The sequence below is a fragment of the Hippocampus guttulatus genome, chromosome 7 (genome assembly GCF_054856545.1).
Source record: "Hippocampus guttulatus isolate MCC_2025c chromosome 7, RoL_Hgut_1.0, whole genome shotgun sequence".
Taxonomy (NCBI): Eukaryota; Metazoa; Chordata; class Actinopteri; order Syngnathiformes; family Syngnathidae; genus Hippocampus; species Hippocampus guttulatus.
In genome coordinates, this window is record NC_141267.1 from 19,621,045 (window position 1) to 19,632,689 (window position 11,645).

An 11,645-nucleotide genomic window follows, 5' to 3' on the forward strand; every position below is an offset into this window, starting at 1 on the left:
TTGTCATTCGCACATCTACTTTTTTTGTGTCATGTGACCCGGGTTGTGGTTTTCTTCAGCCATCTATTTTCCTCCTCCTATTTCTGCAATGTTTCCTGTCCATCGCATGAAAATGGCAAGCCGCTCGAAAGCGAGGCTTCCTGAATATTGTTCACACCCAACTTCTCACGTAAATTCATTGAAGCCGATATTCACATCACAGTAACTTTAGGCTAGAACACCAGGCTGATTAATTTTATTTGTAGCAGAGTCTGACACCTAGTTACATAACTATGTATTAAATATGTTATTATTGGCACTTCCTTTTTTTTTTTTTGTCAGTTCCTGGTTTTCTTCGTAACAGTTCAAAAACATACAAAAAAAATACAAGCTGCAGTTCTTAAGAGAAGGGTATTAACGATACAAATACTTCATTTTGTGCCTGTATTTGCATTTATGGATATGTGACATATCCGCCATATGGGGGTGTGTGTGTAGGGGTATGGGTGTCTGTTTCAAATGAGGAAGTGAGAATGAAAGACCGCACTTGTGAAAGATGAAGCTCCCAAAGGAAAAAAACAAAAAAAACAATCTGCATTAATGTTAGACTAGTTTAGATGCAAAAGGAACAGGACAGGTCACGATGCAGAGCTACCAGGCTTGGTGTCATGGTAATATCACTCGGTCCAAGACGGAGGATCTGCTCTCTAAGGCGGCCAAAGATGGAAGCTTCCTCATTCGGGACAGCGAGTCAATACAAGGGGCATTTGCCCTGTGTGTTTTGTAAGTACACGACATTCGAGTTTCTCCTTGTACTTGTTAAATATGTCTTTAAGAAGTGACATTGTTGCACTTTTTACAATGTTTAACCACAGATTCCAGAACCAAGTTTACACATACAGAATTCTACCTAATGAGGACAAGAAGCTGTCAGTCCAGGTGGGTCACATTCTGTATAAGGTTTCTAAAGATACTACACAACTGTCATACAAGGCTAAAAATATGTTATCCCACGTGTAAATAAATAAATACATTTTTTAAAACGATTTGTCCTATGAAGGTACAGAGGGAACAGGAAGGTGTTTGCAGAGTCAGACTCTCATCTCGTGGCATTTTCTCAGCAGGTGACAGATTGAAGTGAAACCGGTTTAAATCCACAGACAAGAGGCAGCTGGGTAGAGCAATCATAGGGTAGGAAGGGACCTGACTAGCTTGGACAGAATGAGCAGTGAGCTGATTAGTGGACATAAAGTATCCAGAACAGGATTGAGCTGAGTGGTTTGCAAGTCAAAAAAAATCCAGGCAAAAAGCTTACTTTGTAGGCGTGATTCTTGAAAAGTTGAAGGTTCTAAAAATTCAGGAATATCGCTTCGGTTATCCATTCGGTTGTTGACGACCAAAGTTGCCCTCCAAAGACCTCGCGAGGATTGTGCTTCTATCGTCCCTCCAGGCATCAGAAGGAGTTCCCATCAGGTTCTTTTCCATGCTTCCAGAGCTGGTGGAGGCCTATCACAACCCGAACATGGGGCTCGTCACCCATTTGCAGTACGCCGTCCAAAGGGAGGAGGAGCTTGACGAGGAACCGGGTTAGGACAGATCCAAGTAAGCGTTAAGCTCCGACAAAAGATCCTAACAACCCCGGGGTTTGTCCTCCAGAAGCCAACAATGCTCCGCCACAGCTTCCACCCAGAAACTTCATGGCTAACGAGCTAAAGGACAACGAGCAAGCCGGCAAATGCCTGTCGGACACCTTCCTGATGAGGCTGCAGCACACGGACATGACCACGTACGCTTGTTTTGACGCAAACTTGAACACTTGGGTACCTTGTCTCGGCGTTCAAGCTTTGTATGTGTATTTTCAGCATCCCAGAGGAGCAGCAAACCCTCATTTTCGACTACTTTAGGACCTCCATCTCTCTGGATGCTGAACAAGTCCAAAATGGTAACACTAGTCTTCCTGGTCTCAAGAAGCTAACGGTGGCCATCTGTAAGAATCTGAACAGGTACGCTCATCGACTATCCATCGATCCATTTTCGATGCTTATTCTGTTCAGAGTTACAAGTGGGTTGGAGTTTATCCCGGGACACCTTGGAATGTCAAAAATCAGTCACGGGACAAATATTAACAAACAGCATTCGCACTAAACCGACACTCACCCAAATACACACCATGACAGAAAATCAGACTACTGGATGAGAAGTTTGAGAACCACACGCTTCACTGTCTTGCCCACTCATTGTTCGAGACCAGATAACTCAGACAAACATATTACCGAATAATAAGAGACATTTTTTCTGGGGTTTTCGGGGGGGGGGGGGGGGGGTGGCAGTGAAATCTCCCGCATCCTACCAGCCCTGGAGATTTGCCGCCGAGCGTTGGACCAGCAGCTCTCACCAGGCATTGGAACGCTTCCAAAACAAGTGAGTGGCATGCCCCATTGGTGTCCTGGCTAACTCAACCCCCAAAATTGTCACGAGGGCTATTTTTTTTTCCAGATTCCACCAGATCCAGGCCAATCTGTCTCCACGAGGCTGGAGCAACTGACCAAACTGCTCTACTCCATCGAGGATAACGTAAATTGCGACGTTCATTCCGATATGTACTATGAGCAACGCCGTCGGGTTTAAAACACCGTTCTTTCTTTTTAGGCTATAAATGCTGTGTTCAACTCTGTCGGCTATGAAGGACGCCACAGAAAGTCTCTTATACCGCCTGTTGTCTTTGAGGTAAGCGCTTTGGAACGTCTTGGAAATAGACGGTTTGTCATTTATTGGATCATCGTCTCTCACCCGTCAGGTCAAGCAGGAATCTTTGGGAATCCCCATCAAGATGTTCATTAAAGTAGATGTGGAAGGCGGGAAGCTTCACATCAAGAAAGCCAAGGACGGGCCTGACGACAAGTACTTTGTGCACAACAAAAGTAAGGACAGTTTTTTTTTAAATCCGCACTGGCATTGTCTCTGGGCTACTTTGACTATTGACCTGATTTCCTGGATATAAAGCTGCACATTTTAAACCATGTACTGTACTTGGTATTGTCACTCAGTCAGACAGCTGGTGAAGTCGCAAAAGATGCACGCCAAACTGGTCATTGTGGTGGAGACGGAGAAAGAGAAGATTTTACGAAGGGAGTTTACCTTTGACAACACCAAGGTTCGACACACGCTTTTGCAAAGAACGGCACAGACATGCCGGTTATTAATGTCTTTAACTCATTCAGTACCAGCCAATTCTGGACCAAGTCTGAAAAGACGTTTAAAAACGTCTTTGGGAGTGAATGAGTTAAAAACCTGCGATGATAGGTTGTTGTTTTTTTCGTGCACTCGAGGTAAGAAAATTGGCACTCGCACACACGTCCACAACAATTATGCGTCTCCTACTCGGTTTTTGACCATAATCCGTTCAAGAAGGCTGTTCGAAAATGGATTTGTTCGAAATCCGAAACTATTTTATTCGGCCATGATTAGGGGCTAATACACTATGCAGAAATAACATTAAAAAAGTCAGATTTGCATAAATCACGACAAACATGTCTGCCCACAATGAACGCTACTTCTTCGTGTAAGGAAGCCGAGAGGAATCAAGTGGCGTATTTGGGTTTGCTCAATTTGCTTGAAATCCGGTTTTCGGTTGTAATCCGAGGTGTAATAGCTCGAATTTACTGGTCGAAAAACCGATTTGGTCGAGAACAGAGATGTTTGAAAACCGAAGAAAACATAATGAGAAAAAAAAAGATTGAGGGTAGAAGAAGAAATACAAGACGCTAGACTCATTGTTTCGTCACTTATCTGCTAACGAAATTGGAGTCACACACTTTATCGAACTCGGTGTCGGATTTCAGATCACAGACTGAAGGATTTGTCATTGTATCTAGAGAACAGGTTGAAGATTTGTTGGCAGCAAGGAGCGGATTAGGAGTCAAAAATGGCTCCCAACGCAAAGCTCAAATTCGCCCATGAATTTCTGTACTCCGCTCAAGTGAAGACTCATTTAAAAGTTTGGAATTGTGACATTTTTCCTTTCCTATTTCAGAAAAGAGAAGGTTTCTGTCAGCTTCTTCAACAAATGAAGAACAAACATTCGGAAAAGCTAGAACCGGATATGATCACCGTCTTTGTCGGCACCTGGAATATGGGTAAGAATCTTCAAGTCTGGCCACGCCAAGTAGGTAAAAAAATCCGGAAAACATATTCCCATGTCAGGAGTCAAACCTGGTCGCCTCGGTTAAAAATCATCCATCCTAACCCGTTAGACCACAAATGTCACACTCAAGATCCGGGGGCCAGATCTGGCCCACCACATCATTTTATGTGGCCCGCGAAACCAAATCAAACACGTCAACTTACGTGATGCTTGCTAAAATCTGTACCGAAATTCATATTCTCATACGTAATAAATAAGAGAGATATTGTAAGTATTTTCTTGTTGCCAAAACCCCTCACTATAGTAACTTCAACGACAGTTGAATAAACGGTTATTCTTGCCTTCTTTATATGGTTTCAGTCACAACTGCCCACTAAGGGAAACACTAACTAAAACGTGGCCCGTGACCAAAAAAAATGGGTTTGACACCCCTGCATTAGACCAAATGGTGTCATGTTCTACTCTAATCCCTCCCACCCTCCCCCATGAACCTGCAGGAAACACGGGTCCACCGCACAACATCAACTCCTGGTTTCAGTGTAAAGGCCAAGGGAAAACCCGAGATGACACGGCTGACCACATCCCGCACGACATTTACGTCATCGGGACGCAGGAGGACCCTCTTGGCGAAAGGGAGTGGGCCGACACGGTGAAAGGAGTCTTGAGGGATATCACAAATATCAGCTTCAAACAGGTCAGTGGATCAGGAATTGTCAGTTCGGGAGACGTCTATCCTTAACTCATTCACTCCCAAAGACGTTTTTAAACGTCTTTTCAGACTTGGTCTAGAATTGGCTGGTACTGAATGAGTTAAATGACCTTCCGACGACCTCGCAGGTAGCGATCCAAACACTGTGGAACATTCGGATTATGGTCCTGGCCAAGCCGGAGCACGAAAACAGGATCTCGCATGTTTTTTCCGACAGTGTCAAAACAGGGATTGCCAATACTTTGGGTAGGCAAGCCGTAAAAATGAGGCGACACAAATGTTCCTGGACGAGTGTGTTCGCCTGTGACGTTCATTTTTTTTTTCACCCCCTCAGGAAACAAAGGAGCAGTCGGAGTGTCCTTCATGTTCAACGGCACATCCTTCGGGTTTGTCAACAGTCACCTGACGTCAGGAAGCGAGAAAAAGCTCAGGTGGGCGGGGACATGCTGCCGCTTCTCACGCCTTCTGGATTTTTTGCCCCAAATGGCAAGCTCGACATGTAACCGTGCGCGTTTCCTGTCTTTGCAGGCGTAACCAAAACTACTTGAACATTTTGCGATTCCTCAATCTGGGAGACAAGAAGCTCAATCCGTTTGACATTACCCATCAGTTCACGCACCTCTTCTGGCTCGGCGATCTCAACTATCGGGTGGACTTCTCCAATCTGGTAAATGGCAGAAACCAAGGAAATATCATACGCAGTCAAGTTCTCGCTCTGTAAAGAGTGTGCGGCTAAATTAACGATCCGGTGAAAGTTGTTATTGCTGTTCTTTTTTTTTTTTTTAAACACCTCAGGAAGCGGAGTATGTGGTATCCAAGATCAAGCAGCAACATTACCAGAAACTGCTGTGCCGAGACCAGCTCAACATGGAGATCAACGACGACAAAATCTTCCTGCACTTTGGTGAGTCTTGATTGATGAAACCCATCCGGGGAAAAAAAAAAATCCAAATGACTGAGACGTATTTTTTTTTCTCTCTCTTTCTTTTTCGGATCCTAGCCGAGGAGGAGATCACTTTTGCTCCCACGTATCGCTTTGAGCGCTACACGCGTGACAAGTATGCCTACACAAAGGCCAAAACCACAGGGGTACGTTTGTGTTTTGCCAGATGTTTAACCCCCCCCCCCCCCCCCCCACCCCCCACCCAAACTCCTTAATGCATATAACATTGTTTCTCAAATTCAAAGGGCGGTGGGAATCTCAAGTAACTTCACCCAAAATTCCACTCAAAGCGATAACATCATAATACAGCGATTGTGCGATGTCGTTTACGTCCATAAGTTACTCACACTTGAGACTTTCTTGGGGACCACCAGTGGTCCACATGCTGCCCTTATTTATATATAGATATGAATATTTTGCATTTGACACACCCAAAAAATGCTTGAATATAATCAAGTGTTCACATTGAAATCACGCAGACGAAATATAATTTGCCGTCATGGTGCGATCGTGTCCTGTGGAAGTCGTACCCTCTGGTCCATGTGGTCTGTCAAGCCTACGGTGAGTCATTTGCAACTAATTTTTCTCTCAGCCTCCAAATATTTTCTAAAATAGAAGTTTAAAAAAAAAAATCTTGTCATTTGACCAGGCTGCACAAACGACATCATGACCAGCGACCACTCACCGGTATTCGCCTCATTTGAAGTGGGCGTGGCTTCGCAGTTTGTCTCCAAGCGAGGTTTGTTTACGCCACGGACGATTTTCCACTCCTCCTCCTCCAAAACCGCTGAGTTGTGTATTTTCATTTTCTTTTCTCCAGATCCAAACAGTGCCCCCCAAGGTGCGATCCAGATTATGAACTGCAAGGCCACCCTGCTGACAAAGTCCAAGACCAAGTTCTTTATCGAATACCACTCCAGCTGCTTGGAGAGTAAGCTAACGGACCTTTTGGCCAATGCCGCGGTTGCAACATCTCAGGTTCAACATGATTGTAACACTCCGCGTGACTTTGAATGTTATGTGACGTGAAGATGAAAAGGACACAAATGCGAAATTATTTTCCGCTTGCTGAGGAGAGCATTTCTTCGGAGCGTGGCATGATTTTTGCCACCTTAACGTGATGTCATCCATGATGGTGTTCCATTTTAAACCACACAAAAAAAAAAGCTAAAGAAAAACCGGTAATATGCCCAAAATTTCTCCTTTCGACGCTTGCTGCGCTGAGTGTCACAAATAATCAAGATTCTTTTGTATGTTTACGTCTTGATTGTGAAGACATGATAAACTGTCCACTGCAGTAACCGCCGTCCCCGAAAGGGTTCATGCGCCTTTACGGGAATTTCAATTTTGAATTCCACCTCCCGCTTCGACTTCAGTCGGTCCAGCGTACCTTAAGGACCTCCTCAGATACCTCACATGTCACTGAATTCCTTCAGAAAGCGTCAGGACCAGCGAAGGCGAGAACACGGAGCATTCGGACGGCTCCATCAAAGTGTGGTTCGGGAACCAAGTCGAGGTAAAGATTCTGCAACGAAAATAAGAAGACCCGTCGCAGAATGGAGCGAATCTTGTTTATCTCTTCCCAGCTGACGCCAATCATCTCGGACGCCGAGTACCTGCTTGACCAGCACATTCTCATCTGTGTGAAGTCCACAGACTCGGACGAGTCATACGGTAAAAATAGCCGATGGTCAAAATTCATTCCACAGGACGTACTTGTACGTCTTTTTAAAATTAGCCCCCTGCCTACCAAGGACGTACATGTACGTCTAAGTCTTTTTTTTTTTTTGCGTCATAGAGAGGAGGAGGAGGGTCTGATGCAATCTGTGAATGAGAATAAGCCGTTTGCATTTTAAATCATGAAAAAAGCGACCAGTAGGTGGCAGTGGTGCCTCACGTGCTTGAAATGCATGCTTTTACAAAAAGCTCTTTTTCTCAGTTTTTTGCCCAGGAATTGCCATTTTCATGAAACTTAGCCATTTTGTAATAATGCCGATTGCTGAAGAATGGAAAAAGATAGAATTTTTTTTTTCTGCTTAAAAAAGAGAGGACAAACTTTATTTTGGTAGCCTCCATGTTTATATCCTGTAGCATTAGAACCAAATATTCTGTGGGCCTTGCAAGATCAGTCAAAATCCAGTAAAACGCTGTTCATTTAAAAAAAAATTGTTTTTACATTTGCTCCAAGGTGAGGGTTGCGTGGCCCTACGAGCCGCCCAGTTCTGCTACACGGAGTTCCAAGTGGCGCTCACACACCACGGCGAGAAATCCGGCATTTTGACCGGCGGTATTCAGCTACACACCTTTGAAGGCAAACCCACGGAGAAGTTATACGGTGAGTCAGATCACGTCATTTAGTTGGAAACTTCAGCTTCATCAATTTTTAAGAAAATATTTCTTTTTTTTTAAATTTGACCGTCAGACTTCGTCAAAGTGGAGAGAGACGACTCGAAAGGCAAAAGCGGCGACAGGACTCCGGTTAGCCATGACATATCCAACCCGAGCTACATGGAGGTGTCCTACAGGAGCGTGATCGACAAAGGTTGGAGTTACAGCATGCCGCCCAGGAGCCTGCCCATCGGTGGGCAAGCCGCGATGGACTCCAAGAAGAGTCCCACCGGAAAACCTTTAAAGCCGGCGTGAGTGCCACGTTTCACAGTTGACAACAGCATGAAAGATAAACCAAACTGGAAATGTGGATTTTGTCTCTTAGTGGCGTGGAGGCCTCCGAGATGTTCGACAATCCACTTTACGCCTCCATGAGAACATCACAAAGTCAGTGCAAGGACCAGGACGCCACGCAGAAGAACCAGCTCATGCAGCCAGATCCTGTTTTCGGATCTAAGTTATCGGACGGAGATCCCGAACGGCCCCCGGTGCCCACACCTCGCAATCGTTCCTTCACCTGCTCCGAGTCGAAATCTCTCCTTCCAGCCGCTGTTGCGCAGCACAAGAAGCCAGTGGTTCCGTCACGCTCGCAGGGCTGCGGGCTCATCAGCCGACCTCCCCTGCCCACCAAAGCTCGCCCGATTCCCCCGGATCCACAGGCACCTAAGCCCAGAGACTACAGGGATTGCTCTGAACTCCCGGGCAAGCACAGACCACCTGCGAGACCCGGCCTGCCGCCACTCCAAAAAGACCGTAAGGAGGGTGTCTCCACACCTTATACTTCACAACTAGGTTGTTGGTCTTGTCCGTCTTCACCCCAGTCCGGTACCCAAAAGGGTACCCGAACAAATGTGTCACAAATTTCCAGACCAGTTTGTTTCATGATGTTTTTTCTTTTTTTAAGCGCATCCCAACGTTCCCAAGATGGGCCATTCTGTGAAGTGAGAGCTGGTTGCTGCTTGGGACACCGCTTTCCCACCTCACAACTCATAACTATTCCATCATTGTGTCCATTGTGTCTTTCTGTTCTCTTTTCTGCTGAGCTGGATGCTAATTATTTTATACACACACACACACACAACATTGAATGCTAACAGTAGCATCTTGCACATATTGTACGTTTGATGCCACTGAGATTTATGATCATTGCTCCAATAAACGTAACTGCAACAGCAACGTCTGGACTTACAGTACAGTACTTGTGTGTTTTAGCTCTGTCTCTCTATATATATATCAGTAATTCATGCCTTTGTCACATCCCGGCTCGATTACTGCAATGCCCTTTACTTTGGAGTCAGCCAGTCCTCCATTAAGCGCCTTCAGCTAGTCCAGAATGCCGCTGCTCGCCTCTTGACTGGTACTCATAAGAGGGAGCACATAACTCCTACTCTGGCATCCCTTCACTGGCTCCCCATTCATTTTAGAGTTATTTTCAAGATCCTCTTATTTGTTTTCAAATCTCTGAATAATCTCGCGCCACCTTACCTCTCTGAGCTCATCCGCCCCTACACACCTGCCCGGTGCCTCAGGTCTGTGGACCAGACTTTATTAGAAGTACCAAGAACTAAACTGAGGCTCAGAGGGGATCGAGCCTTTTCTGTTGCTGGTCCCTCTCTCTGGAATGACCTCCCACTGAACATTCGGCAAACCTCCTCGCTGCCCATCTTCAAAACCCTCCTCAAAACTCACTTGTATTCTTTGGCATTCGACTCAGCATGACTTAGATTTGTTCTTGGTTTTACTGTTTGGTGCTTTCTACCGCCTTTATTACTGATTTGTCTTACTGTTTATTGTGCATGTTAAATTGCTCCATGTACAGCACTTTGTATGCAGCGATGGCTGTTTGAAAGTGCTCTATAAATACTCTTGACTTGACTTGACTATATATGTATTTCATTTAATTTTTTTTTCATTCAGCACAAACATTTAGTCATAAATGTGAACATTATCTCAATTTACATACGACCAAGCATCACACATTTCATCGCAAATCAGCGGATGGTGAGATTATGGCGGAAATGGCGCCATCTGGTGGAACTCTGGTCAAACCGCCTTCATCGCCACCGTCTGTCGCCTTGAAAGGACGTCACAGACGCGGTTCAGACATCATCGACGTCAGACCAAACGCCGCAAAAATCAAAACGGCGCAGCAATGGTGAGAAAACCGACTCGAATGAATGAATTTGTCGCGATTTAAAGCATTTCAGCGATGTTAAATGAAAGTTTTCGTCTCCACGAAAATAATCTTTTGTTTGTTTGTGTGCTAACCGGATCCCCTTCTCTGTTAGCTTGCAGCTAGGCTAACGATGTTGTGTCGTTTTCTGCTCTTTTTTTATGTTCAGCTTTTCTACTCGTTTTTCAAGTCGCTTGTTGGCAAAGACGTGGTCGTGGAGCTGAAAAACGACCTGAGGTGAGCTTAATTGTTTTATCGTATTGGAAAATTGATAACTTATAGCATTGTGTGAATCAATCGAAAATTGATTGGAACGCGTGGTGATGCTCGGCTGTAGTTTTACTTTTCAATTTATTTTCTTTCTAGCATATGTGGAACTCTTCATTCGGTTGATCAGGTATGGATACATTAACTTGTATTAATATTCTGTGTGTGTGTCTATCTATCTATCTATCTATCTATCTATCTATCTATCTGTGAGAAACATGTTATGAAAAGTCTCAACAGGGGGAAAATAATTTAAATAAATAATGAAGTAAAACTAGCTAGCCTCAAAAACTCATAAACCCTAAAATTGAACCGCGATTCATTTTTAGCTATTGCAATGAATCTACTGTTTTAGTGTGTCAAATTGGACGCAGTTACGAACGACAAAGCTCATGCTGGTCGACTTTTAAACATGACTTGACGAGTGGCCTGCTTGTTTCCTTTTCCTGTTTCAGTACCTCAACATCAAGCTGACAGACATCAGCGTCACGGATCCAGAAAAATATCCACACATGGTAAGCAAAGTGACATTCTTGCTAAAACAAACAGCAGCATCTGCCGAGGCCTATTGACGAGTCTCTTGAGTGGACGAAAGGTGTGGGAGTTTGACCGCATATTTAAAATCGATTCCCTTTATGTGGAGACGGTGTGTGTAATGCCAAGTAGTGCTCCACACACACTGACATGTTGCTCATTCCACAATGATGTGTGTGTCTATTTTTTTCTGATTCCGGTGAGCATCATCACTCTCCAGCCACATTTAGACCATTTCGTTACTTTCAGTTGTCGGTGAAAAACTGCTTCATCCGCGGGTCGGTGGTCCGCTACGTGCAGCTGCCTGCCGACGAGGTGGACACGCAGCTACTTCAAGACGCCGCACGCAAAGAGGCCATGCAGCAGAAGCAGTGATTGCAGGTGCGGGCGGGTGGGCGGGCCATGGGTTGGGTAGGGTGTTTATTATTTGGGTTGGGTTCTCGCAAAGACGACTTGAGTTGTTTTCTGGTCATTTAAAAAGAGGTCAGGTATGGACTCAACTTTGTCA

General features: G+C 44.8%; 2 protein-coding genes across 2 annotated transcripts; both read left to right on the forward strand.

The window, feature by feature from the left end:
- The first annotated feature begins 493 nt into the window (after nucleotides 1-493).
- inpp5d (inositol polyphosphate-5-phosphatase D) lies at nucleotides 494-9,339 on the forward strand. The gene is made up of 26 exons (XM_086116013.1): nucleotides 494-762; nucleotides 855-918; nucleotides 1,430-1,565; nucleotides 1,636-1,765; nucleotides 1,842-1,982; nucleotides 2,310-2,400; nucleotides 2,476-2,553; nucleotides 2,629-2,706; nucleotides 2,777-2,900; nucleotides 3,027-3,133; nucleotides 4,013-4,115; nucleotides 4,621-4,817; nucleotides 4,961-5,078; nucleotides 5,167-5,263; nucleotides 5,361-5,499; nucleotides 5,628-5,736; nucleotides 5,833-5,921; nucleotides 6,255-6,336; nucleotides 6,425-6,514; nucleotides 6,596-6,706; nucleotides 7,212-7,291; nucleotides 7,362-7,449; nucleotides 7,964-8,110; nucleotides 8,198-8,414; nucleotides 8,489-8,916; nucleotides 9,068-9,339. The coding sequence occupies exons 1-26, from the start codon at nucleotides 623-625 to the stop codon at nucleotides 9,106-9,108; spliced, it is 3,225 nt and encodes a 1,074-aa protein (XP_085972139.1). The 5' UTR covers nucleotides 494-622; the 3' UTR covers nucleotides 9,109-9,339.
- A 911-nt stretch (nucleotides 9,340-10,250) lies between these two features.
- On the forward strand, nucleotides 10,251-11,518 carry lsm2 (LSM2 homolog, U6 small nuclear RNA and mRNA degradation associated). Its single transcript, XM_086115081.1, has 5 exons — nucleotides 10,251-10,318; nucleotides 10,506-10,573; nucleotides 10,703-10,733; nucleotides 11,059-11,118; nucleotides 11,387-11,518. The coding sequence occupies exons 1-5, from the start codon at nucleotides 10,316-10,318 to the stop codon at nucleotides 11,510-11,512; spliced, it is 288 nt and encodes a 95-aa protein (XP_085971207.1). The 5' UTR covers nucleotides 10,251-10,315; the 3' UTR covers nucleotides 11,513-11,518.
- Nucleotides 11,519-11,645: the final 127 nt, after the last annotated feature.

Excerpts from the sequence above, each read along its gene's own strand:
- inpp5d (XM_086116013.1), top strand. The coding sequence starts at position 623 with ATGCAGAGCTACCAGGCTTGGTGTCATGGTAATATCACTCGGTCCAAG. Across the intron at positions 2,401-2,475 it reads TTGGAACGCTTCCAAAACAA|ATTCCACCAGATCCAGGCCA; the intron begins GTGAGTGGCATG and ends TTTTTTTTCCAG. Across the intron at positions 2,554-2,628 it reads TCTACTCCATCGAGGATAAC|GCTATAAATGCTGTGTTCAA; the intron begins GTAAATTGCGAC and ends CTTTCTTTTTAG.
- lsm2 (XM_086115081.1), top strand. Across the intron at positions 10,734-11,058 it reads CTCTTCATTCGGTTGATCAG|TACCTCAACATCAAGCTGAC; the intron begins GTATGGATACAT and ends TTCCTGTTTCAG. Across the intron at positions 11,119-11,386 it reads CAGAAAAATATCCACACATG|TTGTCGGTGAAAAACTGCTT; the intron begins GTAAGCAAAGTG and ends CGTTACTTTCAG.